This window comes from Pyxicephalus adspersus, chromosome 1 (assembly GCF_032062135.1).
Source record: "Pyxicephalus adspersus chromosome 1, UCB_Pads_2.0, whole genome shotgun sequence".
NCBI lineage: Eukaryota > Metazoa > Chordata > Amphibia > Anura > Pyxicephalidae > Pyxicephalus > Pyxicephalus adspersus.
Genome location: NC_092858.1, coordinates 107,326,198 through 107,347,358, shown reverse-complemented (window position 1 = coordinate 107,347,358; position 21,161 = coordinate 107,326,198). Strand labels below are relative to the sequence as shown.

General features: G+C 38.7%; 1 protein-coding gene across 3 annotated transcripts in view; it reads right to left on the bottom strand.

Annotated features, from left to right (window-relative positions):
* The window catches only part of ILRUN (inflammation and lipid regulator with UBA-like and NBR1-like domains), a 48,186-nt gene that overhangs the window by 20,178 nt on the left and 6,847 nt on the right, over positions 1 to 21,161 (bottom strand). Inside the window, exons 3-6 of one of the 3 annotated variants that reach the window (XR_011922307.1) lie at positions 15,345 to 15,542; positions 12,750 to 13,036; positions 11,189 to 11,307; positions 50 to 2,417 (exon numbers count right to left, since the gene is read on the bottom strand). Coding sequence is in view for 2 of the 3 variants with exons in the window: in XM_072423053.1 (XP_072279154.1) it covers positions 2,382 to 2,417; positions 12,750 to 13,036; positions 15,345 to 15,542 (521 nt within the window). In the remaining variant the exon portion in view is untranslated. Of the gene's footprint in view, positions 1 to 49; positions 2,418 to 11,188; positions 11,308 to 12,749; positions 13,037 to 15,344; positions 15,543 to 21,161 lie in introns of those variants that run through there. The other 2 variants (XM_072423053.1, XM_072423043.1) reach the window with 2 other exon arrangements.

Below are 21,161 nucleotides of genomic sequence, written 5' to 3'. Positions count from 1 at the left end.
AACTTTTACACAATATGTGGAAAAATCAACAATGTTGAAGTACAAGATATGAGGCAGTTTAATTCCATGTTAATTTATTGATAGAAATATTCTTTAAACAATAAGGAATAAAATCCTAATTTTATCATGTTTTTCAGTTTTCCAAGCACTTCAGTCCCTTCCAACCCCCACCCGATCAAAAAAAAAAAAAAAAAAAAAACAAACAAACAAAAAAAAAACAAACACTCTGCACACTCATCTCATGCATGTCTGACCCTAAGCACACACCCTACCTACTGAACACTCAACCCATAAAAAAATACATGAAACAAGGAACGTTTTGTCCCAAAATTATATCTATTTTTTATATAATTATATATATTTTGCGTTTAGGTGGCAGGGCTGAAAAGCATGTTCCTACAATAATACCTTCATGATGAATTCCCAAACATTGTATGCCAATCTCCTCAGTACAAAAAGCGTGTGTTCTTGATCCATACACATTGATAACTAGCCTACTTGTTTACAAGAGAAGACACAAACATGCAGTGGGAAATTTCGTTTTAGGAAAACCCAGTCTCATTGACAGCAGCTACAAAAACAATTGCATTTTAGAGGCATACACTATGAACAATATGCCGAGTATTTCTTCTTAAGGAAACATGAAGAGAAAACACAACTTTAGGCAGAGACTGAAGAACTTTGGAAACATTGGCGGGCTGTGTGTTAAATATTTTAAGCCATTAACAATTGTGTTGACAAAAAGCCGCAGACCTATAAAATCTGAAAGAAAGTCAAGTCAAATGACAGGTTTCTACCATCATTTTACACTCAGCAAATGCAAATATCAATACGGAAAACACATTCCTCCACCTTTTATAAAACTGACCCCTGGTGGGAAAAATACAAATGACAACTGACAATCCCAGCTACACAACCTACCATACGTAGTGTAATCTTTTAGGATATAATATACCTAAATAAAATGTCACTTTAATTACAGAGCTGTCCTCAAATTAAATGCTGTGTGAAATGATTTTTGTAGAAAGAAGATGCCTACCAGCTTCATAGGAAACCTATACTCATTTTGTAACTGAATGTTTAACTAAAATGGCACCCACATACTCAGACATTGCTCTTATTGGGCTAACATAAAATGAAGAAGTTGCAGGAGGAGTGAGCATTCTAATTTACTACACTTATTGGCCACAGGCAGCTGCTACCACCAAGCAACAGAAAAGAAATATATGTATGCATAGTTTATTATAATAAACAACATGCTGCAGAAAGTATACAAACTAATCTTAAAAAAGTAATATATTTAACCCTTCCATGAATCAATAATTACAAGCATTTAAAAACATTACTGCCATTTCAGAAAACTGCCCATTACACTGCCATCTTCCCAGAGTATTATCACTGAAAGCCAAACAATATAAGACAATCACATTGCACCTGGAAGGAAGTTGAAATTATGGAATTGATGCACTTTTAAATTCTTTGTTAAAAGTTATTTAAATCTAAATTGATTATTATGTTACCACATAAACCTTATATACTTTCAGCAGTGTATGTTTATTATTTAATTGTAGGTACACGCAAAGAGTTTTACAGGGACTTGATCTGTCGCCTTTTACGATTTTCTACCATGGTTTAGAACAATAATGAAGACAACTCTAGTTCTTTCTCTAAAAACGGTAAAGCCAATTTTATCTGATTCTCGGATAGTGTTTGTCCTGTCTGTACACATATAAACAACATTTAAAAAGCTTGGGCCCAGATCTTTGACGTTAGTATTATGGAGAATTACTTGTGAAGATGGAAATCTACTGAACTTTGTGGCCTCTTGTCTTTTTTTTTTTTTACCTCCCTCTAATTCTACTCCCTCTAAGGAAAAAAAAAAAAAAACTCTTATAATAACATTTACATCTGCACTTTTAAGAGTAATCAATAATTGAACTAAGCATTTTAGCAACTTTTTTTTATAAATTTTCTTTAAAGGCTGTATTTGGAAAAAACTACATTTAGTATTTAGGCATCTGAATATTAAACTATTCACAGATTTTTATCAAACAACTGGAAACCATGGCTTTTAGGTGACAAACAATAAAAGTCTACACATTAACATTTGTACCCATGTCCTTGCGGTCTTATCATAGCTGGCGTGCAAAGGCTGTGCAAAAACAAGAAATAAAAAAAAAACAAAAAAACAAAAAAAAAACAAAAAAGGGGCAAAAGGATCCTTTTTAAAAAGGAGCAAAAAGGCAGCACCCAGAGTATAATTTTCAGGGTCACCAACACTATTCTCTCTCAAGTGATCTTCAGTAGGTAACTTGCAAAAGATGTCCTATTTCAAGGAGTGCAAACAGGACACAAGGCATGGGACAAGAATAAAGCTGCTTTTAGGATTCTCCAAAAGGGTAAGGCCCATGCATACTCTAGAGGAGAAAAAGAAAAGAAGACTATCAGAAGATAAACAATGCAAGCCTACATAAATACATTTTTGACTTTGACAATACACAGTAACTATAAAATATTTTTTAACAGCTCATCATTAAGAAGCAGTCAGATGAATGATTAAGCCTAAGGGGAGAGGATTTGAATTACCTTGAAATAACTTGAACTTGGGAAAAAAAAAAAAAAAAAAAACACAACCCAAAGCAAAATAAATCACTGAAAGCAGGGGACAGCAAAAACTTTGTATCAAGTCACAAAATGAGGGACTGCTTTAGCAAGGTGATCTGTGATGTACATTTCTAAGCACAGGATTTACATCTGGCATCTCTGGGTTAGCAGAGTCTCAGTTAAGCATGTAGCTGCCAACTTGGCCCTCCTGATGAGGAAAAATGAAGGCAATGACAAAGGGAGAACCGCCATTTCAGACAACTGAAATTAGCACCTGCATGTGTTGAGCCATGATTTGTTCAATTTCACAGACTATATTGCTTTTTATTCCATGCATAAATGAATGAATTGAAACACTTTAAAAACATCCTAAAACAATTACCGTATTTTTCGGACTATAAGACGCACTTTTTCTTCCCCAAAACTAGGGGGGAAAAGTGGGTGCGTCTTATACACCGAATACATGTTAAATATACTGGTAATTAAAAAAAATCATACTCACCCGATACCGCGATCCCGCGATGCTGTGGGCTTCTTCTTCTCCTCGCTCTCCTCCCGGCTGCAGCGCGTGTCTCCTCCTCCTCTGAGCGAGGAGAAGTCGACACCCGTACCCCCGCGATCCGGTAAGCAGGCTGGATCAGCCTGCTTATGGGATCGCTGGGGTATGCGTGTCGGCTTCTCCTCGCTCAGAGGAGGAGGGGACACGCGCTGCAGCCAGGAGGAGAGCGAGGAGAAGAAGAAGCCCACAGCATCGCGGGATCGCGGTATCGGGTGAGTATGATTTTTTGGCACAGGGTGATCAGAAGGGGATACATTGTGTCAATGTATCCCCTTCTAATCACTCTGTGTCAATGTATCCCCTTCTGATCACTCTGTGTCAGAGTGATTAGAAGGGGATACATTGACACAGAGTGATTAGAAGGGGATACATTGACACAGAGTGATTTTTTATTATTTTGTTCAGAATCTTTTTTTTCTAGGTTTTTCTCCTTTAAAATTGGGTGCGTCTTATAGGCCGGAGCGTCTTATAGGCCGGAGCGTCTTATAGTCCGAAAAATACGGTCTAAACAAAAAACCCCAGAGAAGTATCATAGCATTTCACATTCTACTTGCCTGGATACCAAATCTTAAACATTAAAAGGTGCTACATGTGGAAACCTTAGAAATTTACATACTGCTATGATGTATATTCATTATGTAATTTACAAAAAAAATGAGCTTCTTACACAGAGCACAGTAATACAGATGACCTGTGTTGGTGCACTGGGGTACTATATACATTGTTAATGGCACATCATCTGCAACTTGTCTGTGCACTGCAGCGCAAAATGCAGGAACTCACGGATATATGCTAAATGTTTAAATGTGAAGCCTGCACTACATTTCTGTGTGGTGTGTGGAATTCAGCTGCCTATTTAACTGAGAAAATGTAATGATGTACAACTGATTTTTAAAGGGGCGGTAATTTCTATGTAATTACACCTGTGTATGACTCCTAAAGCATGTCTTCAGACCCAAAGCCATAAGGCACAAGAAAAGGACATTCCAAAAATATAAAAATGAAGAATCACCTGCATTGTTTGAAAAATATAAAGAATGCAACAAAAGATGTACAAAGGAGTTAAAATTTGCAAAATGAAAGACATTGCAGAAGAAACTAAGGCAAACCCCCCACATTTTTTTAATAGCAAAATAGATCAGATCTGAGCATGTAGGCCGCTTAAATGATGTTTCTGGGTTGGTAACTGGGGATAAAGAAAAGGCGGATTTACACTGTGTACACAAAGGGAAAATGGCAAAGCTCAGGTCAAAATTCATAATAGCAATGTCACTGCCTTAAATGAGTCACAATGGCTCAGAATTGATATTACTGAGAAACAGTTGAGCAAAATTAAGGTTGACAAAGCACCAGGACCCGATGGATTACATCCACATGTCCTCAAAGAGCAGAGCTCAGTTATTTCAAAGCCATTATTACTAATTTTTAGAGACTGACTCTTCCAGTAAGGCTAATGTTTTGCCTACCTTTAAAAAGGGAGCAAAGTCATTACCAGATAAGTACAGACTGGTTGGTTTAAGGTCCATTGTTGGAAAGGTCCTAGACAGTTTGATAAAGAACCACATAAGGGAGTTTCTGCTAGAAAATATTGTAAGTGATAGCATGGCTTCAAGAAAAACCGAAGTTGTCAAACAAATGTACTCTCTTTTTATGAGGAAGTAAACAGGTAGATAGTGGAATAGCAGTCGATATAGTGTACTTGGACTTTGCTAAGGCACTTGACACAGTACCCCGCAGACTGTTAATATGCAAGTCAAGGTAATTAGTTTAGAAAAGTCAATCTTTAAATGGATAAAGAACTGGTTTAAAGACTGCACCCAGAAGGTAGTGATTAAGGATTCATACTCTGAATGGTCTAAGGTGATTAGTGGTGTACCCCAGGGTTCAGTGTTAGGACCTTTACTGTTTAACATATTTATAAATGATATGGAGTTTGGGATTAAAAGTACAATTTCTTTGTTTGCAGTTGACACCAAACTATGTATTGGAATTAGGTTCATACAGGATGTCTATAATCTACACACAGACCTGGATGTACTGTTTGATTGGGCAGCCAAGTGGCAAATTACATTTAATATAGATAAATGTAAAGTCATGTACTTGGGGGCTAACAACATGTGTGCTTCATACTGTCTAGGGGGAATACATTTGTGGGAGTCAGGAATGGAAAAGGATCTGGGGGTTCTGGTGGATCATAGACTTAATAATGACATGCTATGCCAAGCTGCAATTACCAAAAGTTAGCAAAGAACATTCTTGTATTAATGGAGGAATAGACTGCAGAGATGGAGACATAATCCTGCCACTGTACAAAGCATTGGTCAGACCACATCTGGAATATCCAGTCCAATTTTAGGCACCAGTTCACAAAAAGGACATTGTGGAATTAGAGAAAGTGCAGAGAAGGGCAACTAATAAAAGGAATGGAGGAGCTCAGCTATGAGGGGAGATTAGTTGAACTGAATCTTTTCTCCTTTGAGAAGAGACGTTTAAGGGGGGATATGATCCCCCTGAGTAAATTTATAAATGGTTTATATAGAGAACTCATCCAAATTATTTACTTTGAGATCATTAAAAAATACAAGAAGGCACTCTTTGCGTCTGGAGGAAAAAAAGTTTAAGCTCCGGATAAGGAAGGGATTCTTCACTGTAAGGTCTTTGAAAATGTGGAATAGGCTCCTTCAGAAATTAGTTTCAGCAACTACTATAGATTGCTTTAAGAAAAAGTTGGATGCTTTTCTAGAAGCACAGAATATAACTGGGTAATAAAGCTATAAAGTAAAGATAGCAGTGACCGTTGATCCAGGAAACATCCTATTGCCTCATGGAATTAAGAAGGATTTTTTTCCCCTGTGGAAGCAAATTGCACCAGGGTTTTTTTGCCTTCCTCTGGACCAACTATGTTCATAGGGTTTTATATCTGGGTTATGTTTATTTCCCTAGTAGTTGAACTTAATGGACTTTTTTTTCAAACTGACATACTAAGTAACTATGTAACTATATACAGTATTATGTATTCTCCTGCAGAATGTCTGCATTCTTTGACCATCACTTGTTTACTGACTGAGAGTTTTCTATAGTACTGCATTCACTAAATAAAATGTTGGCCCTTTACAAATGTTAAGACCTAAAGCACCCCTATATCATAAGGGATAGCAACCAGTTTTACAGAAAACAATGTTTACAGCACCAGCTACCACAAACTGTGTGATCTATCCAAATTTATAAAGTGACCAAGTATGTATTTAACACTCAAAACCCTATTATAGTCCACAGATAAAGACCAAAAGATATACTTGCTGTGTAGGTCTCGTCCTAGACTATTCCTATACAAATAAATTGTGTGTGCAAGTTAGGCACCGTCAGATGGAAGAAGCCCTAACAACTAAGGGTCATTTATCCAATTATTTAGGCCAAATATATCTGTCATTTGTCATTGATATTACCATAGTGTACTGTATAGGTACCAGAAGTCTCTACTCCATTGCACAACTCCTTAAATGGGAGGAGCAGAGACATCTCCCCACCTCTCATTCTATACTTCTTGCTGCAGACAGTGTGTTGTTTTCTGGGTAATCACCCAGCATTTCCCCTACACAAACTTTTAGATTCTTCCTCCCTGGTCCTAAATTCCCTAGATTATCCCTATTTCTACATACTTTTAGTCATATCTTTAGCTTTGGGTAGAGTGGCTAGCTGAACCTAAGCAGCATGCATACTAGAAAATCAGGCTGGGTACACAATGCCCACTCTCCCTCTTTGTGCTCTCTTCTTGAGTTCTTCTTGTGTTCCCTGTTTTCTTGGGAAAGAGGGAACAGCAAAACAGAAGGGAACCTCTCTTAAAGGGCTGAAAATCACCATAACATGGAAAACTTTTCAGAGAGATAGCTTAGAAGCCAAAAAGGCTTCCAATAAAAAACACTTGTTGCAATGACAATTGCCTAGGAGAAGAGATTTTCCCTCTCTTATACTTTTGCAATATTATGCAATAATAGTTTTAACTATTATAGTTCTATGCAATAATAGTAAAAACATAGAAAAAAAAAAAAAAAAAAACATTCTAAATCAAAATCCTAGCCTATTTTTGGATACGTTTACGTCAACTATGGATATCATCTTCAGACTTTATATCCTCATCTTTAAAGGGTATAGCTTAACTAAACATAAACTGCCAAACATTTTTAAATTAAAAATAGTTTTTGTCATAATTCATTTTTTTCCACAGGTACTAAAGTAACATGCTTCGTGTTGCTAAAAAAATAATATTTAAATGTCCCATGTATGCTCAGCTACCCCTACTCAAAAAATTAGTTAGAGCCATATATGTCAGATTATGTGAAGATAAACAGCTGAGACACTGTAAAAGACAAAATGAGAACAGTTTACACACAGACAGAACCCACAACAGAGTAACAGAATCTTTAACAGTTTCCTTAGTGTGAGCCTAAACTTACAATTTACCAAACTGTTGAGAGAAACTGGAAATGCATGCACATACATAAAGATTACATCCAACATGTCCTAGGAGCCCCTAAGGTCCAGATCTCACAGGTTTGAGGGTATTATGTATTTGTCATTGCTTACATCCCCTGTAAGTGATGATCATTTTTGTATGCCTGAGATGTAGGCAGTTAATAAGCACCTACATCTCAATAAATATAAACCTGTTTTATTAAGCTGATCTGGATTATTTTGCTTTACTTCAGGCTGAATTTAGATCAGCAGTAAAATACGTGGAATTTACCACTCCCAGGCACCTAAAAGTAACCCCCAGACTTTTACAGGTGTTTGAGAGAGGAGGAGAAAAAAACATCCCATTCATTCAAATATTAACAATAACCCTAAAAAAAAAAAAACAGTAATATAAACTTAACTAAATATACTTATGAAAGGACAATCACAAGCTGAACTGATAGCTGATTAGAGCCGGGCGGAGTGAGGAGAGCACAGCACAGCTATGAAGAGATCAGGACACAGACTGTCCCTCCCCCTCTCATACCTGTGATGAGTCTTTAAAAAAAAAAAAAAAAGTAACATTGTGCAATGTATCCGCCCAGTGGGCGTGTATAATGACGTCAACAGAGCAGTGTGTGTGTGTGTGTGTGTGTATAAATGCAGCATGACACATTCCTCAGCCTTACAGCTCTCAGTGTAAACCTTCATATCCCCTAAACTGTATGTCATTATGACTTGAAATTTTCAGGGTGCACAGGGAACACTTATCGTTACCACTATTCACAATTTCAGCAACCAAGCTTTTACAAATTTCATGATATGGGGCCATCAGAATTGTAAAATCTTGTGAAAATACAACATTGGGGTTGCGGTATTTAACCACCTTGCAGTTAAGCCCGACCTTCGCTCGGGCAAAAAAAAACTGCAAGGATGGTTAAGCCCGAGATTTTGTACATCCATACTTACCTGGTCCCCCTGTGCTCATCCAGCGTCGTCCTCCATCGATCATCGTCCGCCGATCTCTCCAGCGTCGGGTGCCTTCGTCGGGTGACAGCGGGACCGGTAAGAAGCCGGCCGGCATCTTACCTGGACCCGCTCATCGTCCCACGTCGTCCTCGTTCCAGCGTCGGATGATCTCTGCAGGGAGAAGCCGTCCGGCGGAGAAAAAAAAACCGGACGGCTCCTCCCTGCGTGCGTGATGACGTCGGCGCGTGTGCGGGAAATTCAAACTGAAACTCATTCATTCATTTTGTATTGGATTCAATACAAACTCCTGTATTGAATCCAATACAAAATGATTCAAATAAATACAAAGTATATACCTGGTAAATTCAAACTGTCATTTTGTATTGGATTGGATACAAACTTGCGTATCCAATCCAATACAAAAAATAAAAAAAGAATAAAAGTAAATAACTTGGAAATTCAAATTTATATTTTGTATTTGATTGGATACAAACTTGCGTATCCAATCCAATACAAAATAATTCAAATAATTACAAAGTATATACCTGGTAAATTCAAACTGTCATTTTGTATTGGATTGGATACAAACTCCAGCATCCAATCCAATACAAGAAAATAAAAAAAAATAAAATAAAAGTAAATAACTTGGAAATTCAAATTCTTATTTTGTATTGGATTGGATACAAACTTGCGTATCCAATCCAATACAAAAAAAAAAAAAAAAATAAAAGTAAATAACTTGGAAATTCAAATTTATATTTTGTATTTGATTGGATACAAACTTGCGTATCCAATCCAATTCAAAATAATTCAAATAATTACAAAGTATATACCTGGTAAATTCAAACTGTCATTTTGTATTGGATTGGATACAAACTCCAGCATCCAATCCAATACAAGAAAATAAAAAAAAATAAAATAAAAGTAAATAACTTGGAAATTCAAATTCTTATTTTGTATTGGATTGGATACAAACTCCCGTATCCAATCAAATACAAAATAATTCAAAACAAACTCCAATAAATACAGAATCAAAGTTTTAAAAATTGTCACACTAGGGAGGTGTTTTAGAATAATATAGTACTTTACAATATACAGAGTTACTGCTTTTTCAGTATTTATGATTTGTTTACATTGCTGATTTTTGTGTTTTTCCTTTAATTTTATTAAAAGTAATTTTTTTTTTTTTACATGATTGTGTGTTTCAAACATTTTTTATATTCATATTATCTACTAGAACCCTTGTTCGGACATATTTCTGTAAGTTACAGGTCTACAATTTAAAAAAATTTCATGAAAAACAGTGGATCACTTTTGGTACAGAAATCTAGACCTCAGTGTAACGCTCAGGAGGTTAAAGCAAATGCGCCTTGGAGTCCTAAATCATCCATGCTTCTCTTCTTTGAACCCCAATATCCCTAGAATGGTGGGGAGTACAATAGCTTAAATGTAGGTGCGGGCGGGGGGACAATTTTCGATAACTCCCCCTCACACACACACTAAAATTTAATTACTATGGCAAACGCACTGCCCTGTTAAACATTACTGCCCATTTCTAACACTGGAACCCCAATTTCTCTGGAATGGGGAGGTGTAGGAAACTGAAAATGTGTGAGGAACATCTGTGGATAACACCCCCTAAAGTTTTATCACAGTGGCATCATTAGAACAAAAAAAAACTCTGCCCATCAAAACGAACTTGGGGTTTAGGTACTGGTAGGGTAGGTCATGTGTAACAGGGCAGCGTGTCTTGATGAAAGATTCGGGCGTGTTAGACACAAGTGCCCCCACTTTCATCTATATTTTTGTTTACCTGCACCTCTCTCTTCTAGAGAAATTAGGGTTCAAGGTAGGGAAGTGGACAGTTTGATGGGCAGAAGTTTTTTTTATGTTCTAATGATGCCATGTCAATGACATTTTAGGGAGGTTTATAAATCTGATCCATACTTGCACCCACATTTTCAGTTTCCTGCGCCTCCCATTCCAGATAAATTATGGTTCAAAGAACAGAAGCAGAAAAAGTAACATAGTAATAAAATAAAGTTTTGTGAAAGGTATGTAAAAAAAATTGAGGGGCCCCAACCCATTGCTCCTTGCTATGTGGCCCCTTGGGATTCTTAATTTGCATTTTCAATTTTGGGCTGCTAGGTGCACTCTTATGAAACAGCAACCCAAATGTTAAATTTCCATAAGTTTTTAAACTCGTGATTCCCATATCTTGAAATTATTATAAGAAATTCTAGTTATTAGTAGCTATGAGGGTCACCTTTGAACCCTAAAAATGTAGAGTAATTACATCCAACAATTTTGGAGATCTTAAAGATTGAACACGGTGAGTTGTTAGGTTGCAGAATATGACAAGCAAACTACACACACACACACACTGGGTGGATAAAATTTAATTGGCAGTTTTTTTTTTGCCCATAGAATATAAGCAGTGATGGGGGGGGGGGGGACATTGGTTGTACTGCCCCCATCTGCTATCACATGCATGATGCTCTTAAAGCATCACCACATTTTAACATTTTATAAAGGGTGACATTTTGCTTTCTTTATAATGGAAAAATATTTTTTTTTTATATTTTTTTCCTCTTCAATCCTTACTGTCATGATGGTAAAGACTGCAGAAAAAATCTGGGATATTTGTTTGACATATCCCAGGTGGCTGTGGACTGCTCCTTCTGTGCATGCCCGACATTGGGAATATAACATCAGGGTCTTTCCTATAATGTTAAAAAAAAAAAAAAAAAATGTTCAATCTTACGGATGCCCAATGAGATCAGCACTTGATGAAACGGTGAGCATCAGAATGGAGAGGAAAGCTGAGCAAGCATGGGACTCCCTGGGCTCGGGACAGATCAATTAAAATTTTTTTTTACAAAAGTTTATCCAGATATAGGCCACATCTGAAGTTAGGCTGAATTCACACAGGCAGTAAGGTTGCATTTGCTACATTTAACCCTCACATTCCTCTCGCCAGTAACCACTGCTGCTTGAAAAACCCCAGGTGCTTAGCAGTTGCCAAGTAGTCACTGAGGAGGAAAAATGGGCCAATTTTTTTACTGCTGATGTGAACTAAGCCTAACTTGTTACATCACATTGATCACAATATTACACTACTACAAGGGATTACACGATTAAAACATGGAACACTAGGCAGCTGGATTAAAATACACAGCACTGGACTGTTGGAGCATAAAATAAAAAAAAATTAAAAAATTGGACATTCTAACAAGCCAGGCATTAGAAAGTTAGCACAACGTATAGGTGGTAGGTAGAACAGTGACACAATAATAGGGGTTACTGTATACCTGTGGGCTCTAAGTTTGCAGTGTCTTGCCCCGCCCACTTTTATACCACCCGGCTACAGCTTCCCCCCCCCCCCCCCCCTGACATAAAATTTCTGAGGAGAAACAAGGGTTCTAATGGCCATCAAGGCCATTAGAATCAAATTATTAGCTAACTGTACAGTGTGCAGGGGTTAGGAGTGTATGTTGTACCGTTTGCAGAGGTCAGGAGTAAAAAGTAATGTACAGCCCAGGCACCCGAAGAATGTATTGTCAAGTGTGAGGAGTAAATACACACACTTTAAACTAAGATTAATTCCACTAACCAATTTCTAGATCTATAGCACAGCTTTACTTGCCATAATATTCAACAATCTACCATGTACACACACCAGCCATTGCTTACCTTCCTCTAATAACATGGCTGGCTGTCCTTACAGGCACTTCAGTTTTGTTTACTCCTAGACCAGGCAAGCCAGTACAACTGCCTCCTTCAGACATTTGCCTGCACAGATCCATAAGTGATACAGCATCCCTCTACTCTTGACTGTAATTTATATCTAAACAAATCCAGCACAGGAAGTCCAATTGTTAGCTTCCTCTGCAGGGATCTGCTGTAGATCTGAGAGATTTAGGAGAGGAAGCAAGTAACAAGTGAATTTATGTATCTACTTTGTTTATGTACAAGTAACAGCAGCAACCAGTGGGCCCAGGTGTTTTCTGCCACTTCCCATTGCCCTAGCAAAATTTCTTGGCAGGCCAGAATTAGGACCGCTGCCCAATCTTGCATAACTTAGCATTGAACCATATAAACTTTACGATCTCATACAGGAGATCTTTTAAATGCCATTTTCCAGTAGCAAACCCCAGCACCTCACCTCTCTATACGTTGCTACAGAATGGCTTGCTGGACGATCTGTTGCACATATATTTACAGTGGTCTGAGATAGTCCATTCTGTTCCCTTTCAGGAGTCTCTGTTTCAGGCCAGGTGCCCTTGTTCTCCCCTTCTGGGGAACGATTCTTCTGCGGTGAGGCAAAGGGGTTGTAGTCACCACTTACATTGCGATGAGGCTGAGTGTTGAACTCTGTGTCGAAGGAAGAAAGTTGCTGTGTGACACCCAAGAGACCACCAGCTTCCACACTCAAAATAACCCAGATGACATCTGAAGGAAAAGAACAATACAAAGATGGAAAGGTTCAAAGGAATTAAGCTAAAAATTATATTATATCAAAACTTCTGTACTGTATGCGGGTTTTACCCGTTGGTATCCCTGCACACGTTATGCAATTATTACAACATAAAGAGTTTTTTTGGGGCTCCAAGCACCCACAGGTTCCTCGGAGTACTTTCCTCCAACTACGGAGCAGGGTGGGCCTTTCTGTCCCCACTTGAGTATTCCAACGCTGCACAGGCGGTGCCTGCCTTGGCATATTATATAATAGAGGGACCCCCCTAGTTGGTGTCTTTGGAAGCTGGAGTGGCTGCACTTGTGTCGGTGCTATTGTGGATCCCATGCTCCCAGCGTCGCCACATACCTAATCCTATCCTGTGGCATTCGCTGAGAGTCTGGGATACTAAAAAAAAATAAAATAACGGGTGGTGGATTTATTTCCCACATACCCCCATGGCTCCCACAAAAGGGAACCTACTCATTATACTGAGAATGGAGGAACCAAGGAAATTTAGCTGGTGGGTGGCGAAAGATCTTTATAGGCTACATCATTTTATCAATCCCTTTAGGATACTCCCCTTTACTTTGTTTCGCAACAATCATGAAGCTCCATCATCAGAAATGTTTAATTAATTACAAATTAAACATTTTGTTCAGGCTAGGCTAGGGGGGTCCTCAAATACATTTAACTTGACCTGGCTGAGCAGGTGTGTGTACAAGATCCTCATACAAAGGGAGTCCTCTCAGCCATGTATAGTGACCTAGTACAGAAATGTACATCTTCCCCCTCCTATGTGTGTCCCGCTGGGAAACAGACTTGGGCTTATCACTAGAGCAGGAAGATTGTGAACAAATTTGGCATACAGTGGCACATTGCAGCATAAATGTGTCGACAGTGGAAGCCAATTTCACATTGATGCGATGGTACATGGCTAAGATATAACCCACTTGCTCTGGCGATTGATTCAGGGATGTAGAACAGCGGGAACATTATATCATATTTGGTGGGAATGTCCCAAGGTGAAAAGATTTTGGATGCGTGTATATCAAATGGTTTACACTATTGTTGGATGCTTCTTTCCTAAACGTTCTGTGGCAGTCCTTTTAAACTTGAAGCCTTCTGTTTGTACCAATACCAAGTTTAAATTAATGACTATCTATTTACTTAAATGCTAAAATGGTATTAGTCAAAGCCTGGTGGTCTGCTGTTCCCACCCTGGCGCAAGTAAAAAATGGCCTTGGTTTTTAGTGAATGAGAACACGAGAGCTTTACTAGCAGATTTCGTGCCCAAATTTCAGAAGATCTGGTCTCCATGGATCGAGTATTACATGCCTATTGGCTGGGATTGAATGCTGCGGTCTATATACCTGTAGGTGTATGATGGAAGTACGGTTCCAGAAAGTAAAAATATGCTGTTTGTGCGACCTGCCTTTCCCTTCCCTTTTTCCCCTCTCTCTATGTTGTCGGTGTCTTGTGTCTATTGATGGAATACTGTTTTCAAGAATTGTGTTTTGTATACCATATCTAATGTGATCCATAGTCCTACACAAATTCTAGTGCCTGCGATATGGTTTTGTTACAAGTATTTTGTTTTTTGTTTTTTTGTGTTTGTATGTTCTGGAGTTCTGTGAATTGATATTTGAAAATTGGTGTTTTTCCGTTTTTTGTTTTTTTTTTTGTTTATATTTTTGTAAAAACTAATAAAAAGCTATTAAAGCCAAAATGTTCATAAGCTAGCAGCAAAACACATGACAGTCTTAATGAAAATTACTACATAAAAGCAAACAGGGTAAGAGACAACAACCCCACAAAACTGGTTTTAATACATTTTAACACATTAAAACACATTTCAGACAAATCTTTGAATGGCTGCAAATGTATTTTTCTCAGCAATGCAGTTTATAAAGTGGTTACCATTCCTTGCTGCTCTTTCATTTTATATTAAAAAGTCCCCCGTTCAAAGTTAGACTGATGAAATGCAGCATAATAAAAAAAAAGTTTGGAAATTGCTGTTTCCAATAATCACTACTTGCAATGACACTTTTGGGTTTGGGAAGAGGTTTTGATTTATGCGGTGTTGGAATAGTCCGTACACAACTATGAGTAGCATTTCAGATACAACGTATTAACAAAAGTCTGTCCTCCAATGTTTTTATACACATTTATGAGAATAAAAGTAATGTCTATAATGTTTAACTGTGGAATAAAAGGTTTTGTATAGTCTACCATGCTCTTTTTGTTTTAGTCTGTGATGGAACAGTAGAATATGAAGACAGGAAGAAAAATTAGTATCTTTACCTCCAAAATACAAGCCAGTAGCAGTACACATTCTCCACTGACCCTGGTACATGCCAGGCTGATTTGGGCTGCACATTGGCACACTGACATCGGTCATCTCCTGTGTGTCTAAAGAACGGACCAATACCATGTTCACATGGCCAAACTGATCTCCTCCCACATACCGCAGACATACACCTGGTGGCCATGCCTCAGATCCTAGAAAAAAAAAAAAAATGAAAAGCTTTAAATGCCCAGGTAAGTTAACAGAAATTAGGTATGCAAGGTAATGTTGCATAAAGTTAACATTCTCAAAAACAGATTCTAATCCCCAGATCATCCCAACATTTTTTATTTTTTTAAATGAGAGATTGCTATAACTTTTACTTTGCCAATGCCCAAATATATTTTAATATATTAGGCAACTTAAATACCTTAAATAATTTAAATACAAATAAACTGTGAGTAGGCAGTTTCAATATTACAGGAGGGACAAGCAATGTCCCTTCAGCAATAAAATGAACTTACCTGCCTGCACGCTTTTACTTCAGTGTACAATGAACTGTACATGCAAAGATCTGGCAACCGGAGGGACTACTAGGTAAAAATGCTGGCAGGAGGGAGGAAAGGTTAGTGCAATTAAGAAAAAGGAGATGAATAATAGGCTACTATAGCACAACAGTTCTTTGGCCTAAGAAAATACATGTGAAGACTAATACAATGTTGTAATACGGAATGAAAGAAATATGTATATCCTGGTCAGCTTTCTTAAAGCAGCCCTAAACTGACAAACCAAAAATCACCAGGACATAGTACAATTTTAGAAATTTATTTTTATTTAGAAATTTTACATTTTTATTTAGAAATTTTTGCATATACAAAAAAAATTAAAAAACACACAAGTAATAAATAACAACGGTATTACAGAGTTTGAGATGTGATGTAGCTATACATAAACACAAATTAGGCAGAAAAATTTGACACTGCAACAAGATGTGAACCAGCAAAACTAAATAGTTAGTCCCGGGGTAAGGGATATTGAAGGAGGAAGAGGGAAAATGGGGGAAATGGGAGCGGGGGGGGGGGTCCACTTTAGGGTGGGGTTTGAGACGTGGAATTGTGAGAGTTCCATGGATCCGGGGTTAGCTCAAAAACATGGGGGGAAACTTTGACCAAGCAGGTGAGTTTATCATTTACCATAATCCAGTTGAGTTTAGTCATTAGAGGAGTCATCAGTATTGTATTGCACATTCCGGGCTAATAGGGAAAGAAGTTTGTTTAATAGAAGAAAGTAGGTGAAACATCTTCTTCCAGAAGTCTTGCGCCACCGGGCGAGACCGCCAAATATGTTCCATATCACCCAGTCCACCACAGCCTCTGAAACAGAGGGGAGATGAACCAGGGAAGCATTTAACCAACCTAGTTGGGACCAGATACATCGTAACATCACCTTATAGTTAATTTCAACCACATTAACATTGATTAACATTGTTGATCCACTCGATCCACTCCTCCAGCTCCCTTTCCCAAGCTTGCATATAGAGTAATTTGGAGGTGTGGGTCGAGAATGCTGAATAAAGAATTGAAATCTGGCCCACCAAGTCACCCAGAGACTTACAAGTACTCTCAAATGGCATTTTGCGGTAAGGAGGATGGGTGGGGGGGCTTTGGGCCATTTTGGAATGTTATAAAGGAATATCGAGAACCCTCTGAAACAGGTAATCTCTATTTTGCAATAAGGTCCACCAAACAGAAAAGGCCCACCAAGCAAATCAGTGAGGTAGCAAGCCTGGGGGAAACTCAGGATTTCCCCAAAGTGGAGAAAAAGGTGTATAAGCAGAGCTAATTTTCAGTTGGTGCTTCACTCTATCCCATACTGACAGAGTATTTTAAGGAGGGGCAAGGGATCTTGGGCCCTGAGCGATTGGAAATCCACAGAAGAGAGGAAATGTTTAGCTTCAATATCTACTCATTGGGGTCTCTGGAAAAATAGTTTAAAGTAATAATTAAAGTTTAGAGGAAAGCATGATAAGATGGGTAATACGACTTCCTTTGCGACCCCATATGAATGCCTTACCCTTGGATTTGAGCAGCTCCAGAGACCTGCGTGGAATAGGAAATGTTTTGAATAAGTATAAATTTAGGTAATACATTTGTTTTTACTGTTGACACTCCACCTAACCAGGATGAGAGGAGGTAGACCATCTAGAAAGGTCCAAAAAGATCTGAAATAGGGGAACAAAAGTAAATAATTGCCGGGGGTCAGAGATGAGTTTGATGCCCAGGTATGGCATTGTCGATTTCTGTCACTCTAAGTCAAAAGATTGTTTCAGTAACGTAACAGTGGGTTGATCGAGATTGATATTCCTGGCCATCGACTTGGAATGATTAACTTTCATACCTGAAATTTCCTGCGAATTATTTAAGAATTTTGAATATGTTGGTAATGGATATTTGCTGGGATGTAATATACATTAAGATATTGTCTGCAAAAAGTGCACATTTATGTTCTACTCCTCCGCTGAATATACCCTTAACATCATGAGCGTAGGGCTATAGCTAGGGGTTCCAAGGCCAAGGCAAAGAGCAAGGGAGAAAGAGGGCATCCTTGCCTAGTGCCTTTTTGATGGTAAATTCAGGGGATAAATAACCCCCTAGAGAGACCTTTGCTTCAGGAAAAGCAATCCTCACAATGGACAGAATCCTCACAAATGCACCACCAAAACTCGTGCGTTTGAGTATATAAAGGCCCAAGAGAGACCTTCAAATGCTTTTTGAAGGTCTAAAGACTCCAGTTCCAGTTTGCAGACAGCAGAGATCAAGTCAATAATTACCTGGTTTGATCTGGAGCCTGGCTAAATGTAATAAAACCCACTTGATCAGGATAATTATACCCACTAAGGAAGCAGCCAGATAGGATTTTGAGATCACAGTTAATGAGGGAGGTGGGACAATAATTAGAGACAGAGGAGGGATCTTTGCCTGGTTTGGGGATCACACTAATGTGGGCCAAGTTAGCTTCCCCAGGTAAGCACTTCCCCTCCCTTAAGGCATTAAAGTGGCCCACCAGATAAGGGCTCATTTTGGTTCTAAATTGTTTGTAAAACCCATTAGAGAAGCCATCTGGGCCTAGAGTACTATTCGTCTTGAGGTGCTTTATTACCTGTAGAGATTCTGCTGGCGAAAAGGTTTCCTCTAATTTTTGCTTATGGGCTGCTTTAAGCCTAAAGAGGTTGAAGGAGCTCATAAACTTATCAGCAGCAGTAACTGGGGGTGGAAGGTCTGAATCATATAGAGTCTGATAGAAAGCACAAAATCCTTTCAGGATTTTTTTGAGATTTTGTGTGGGTCTCCCTGCTCGTGTCTGTATTTTTTGCAGGGCGTAAGATTTTGGACAGGGATTTAGCAGATTCTAGAGGTTAAACATACATTAGATTAAACATAGATTATTATCTGGCATTAAAGATTCGACATGGGGACATAAGTCAAAGTGTGGTGATTGTTTATGTTGATCAAAGAGATCATTATAAGCTTTCATTTTGATCTCAGTCATTTTGGTTTGGGACCTTTTGAGTCTAGAGGCAAGTTTATATAACTGCCTTTTAATAGTGACCTTAAAAGCTTCCAAGTGTTTGGAGAATGGCGTGTCAGTAGGGTTATTGAGCAAAAAGAAATCTTCAATAGCCAATTTGATTTCAATGCCCCTTATTTTGTCTTGTAGCATACTATCGTTTATTCTCCAATTAAATCCAGCTGGTCGACCTCCCAGTAGAAAGTGTAACCACCACAAGTTCGTGATCGGACCAGGTAGAGGAAAGATTGCGGGCACTTTGGACAAGAGGGACCGAGTGGGCTGGCAGAAATATGTGGTCAATTCTGGTGTAAAGTTGATGGGCCAAGGAGAAATGTGTAAAGTTCCAAGCTGAGGTGTTAAGTTCCCTCCAAATGTCAACCAGGTCATGTTGACGTAGTAGTAACGCCAATCTATTTCTCTGCTTTTTGGTGTTTGTATTGGGGGAGAGTGAATCTATCTAGCATCTGATCTAAAGCTACAATAATGTCCCCTAGGAGAAACAAAGTGCCCTGGACTTTCGGGAAAAGCCTGTCCTGAAAAAAATATATATAGAGAGTGTGACTAAGTGACCCAACAAAGAACCAATCACTAGTAGTAATTGTCCCTCAGGATCTTTTATAACCTCAACTTCATGGAAGTTCAAGTGAATACTTAGATGTAATGCCAACCCTAATGCATTAGACATGTAGAACTGTGGGTAATGTTTATGAAGATAAGAGGGGGCTGAACTCCTAGTAAAGTGCATTTCTTGTAAGGCTATTATGTCAGCCTAAAGGGAGTGGTAATATTGGAAAGCTTTCCTTCTTTTGATGGGGGAATTTAGACTCTGTACATTATGGTAGACTTTTTGAACTCAGGATTGTTTAGGAGGGGAGTAAAGCTTATTTTGTGTAGTGAAAGGGGCTGGAGATGGACACCTGGTGTGGACTGGAGCTAGAAGGGGACAAGGGGAACAAAAAACAATAAAAAAAAAAAAAAATATCACAGCTGTAGTCAGTCCTCACAGGCCCCAGCGAACCCTAAAAACAGAGGAATCGACAAGGTCAAGGAGGAGGAGCACATCTACAACAGGGGTGAGGCTCAGATGGAAGTCTGAAAACCAGACCCCCAGCTAAGAGTCCCATTTGGGGGGGCATGTCTACCTCCTCCCTCAACAAGGCACAGATAAATTAAATCATTATAATAGAAGCAGCAGTAAATAAGAAAAACACAAAAACAAAACAGTGCACCAATACACTAGTATGAAACTAGAACAATCACAGAGTGTGTCCAGAGAACCAAGGCAAAACTCTAGAAAAGAAACAATCAAATGAAGGCAAAGTCATAACTGGTGTAAACTAGTAAAGACAAATAAACCACAGAGCACAAGGCCAGATAACTAAGGTAGTGGTCTACAATGAGATTATAAAGTAAAGGTACAACCACAACAAGGCAAGTGAACTTCAAAGCACAATATGCAGTGACATATTATCAATTAGAAAAATGGCTTGAAGGTGCAACAGTAGGGAGGTAGAATGTGACTCAATCTCAAAGTGGAAAAGAACAAAACGGGATCCAGGGACCCCCTTCAGGATCAAGGAAATTTGTAGGTGGGTAGTAGAACAGTCCTCTAGGAGACATTCACACAGTGGGCCAGGGAGTAGCCAATCCAGATGACCCAGGCGCTGACCCCAGGTTGGAAGCTTGTGCTTGTTGGCTTTAGTAACTTTGTTCCAAAGAGGGTACAACAAAGCTTGGGAGCCCTCTGGTAGTGAAGCAGAGGAAATGTCTTTGTGTAAAAAGCCCAGATCAAAACAGCAACTTTTCACCATCTGTGAAATTAGAGAAGGAAAAAGATTTCCCTCGATGCCGAAAAATTAGACATAATGGAAAGGCCCACCTGTAGGGAATTTCTTTGGTAGAAAGCAGTTGCAGAAGCGGTTTTAAGGCACGTCTGCCTTGGATGGTCAAAGGCAATAGATTAACAAAGATCTGGACTGGAGAACCCTTCATCATCAACTCTTGTTGGTCACTGGTCCTGTCATGATGGCCTCTTTGGTGGAAAAATAGTGTGGTTTTACCATTATGTCCTTGGGAGGAACATCTTTTTTAGGTGCAGGTAAAGCTCTATGAACCCAGTCCAGTTCAAGCCTATCCCCTGACAGCTCTGGTAATACTGTGTGCATAAACTTTTTGGTGGCATCATGCACATTACTGATTGATTCAGGCAGGCCTCTGATACGGAAGTTTCCTCTCCTAGACCTGTTCTCCAGATCATCTATTTT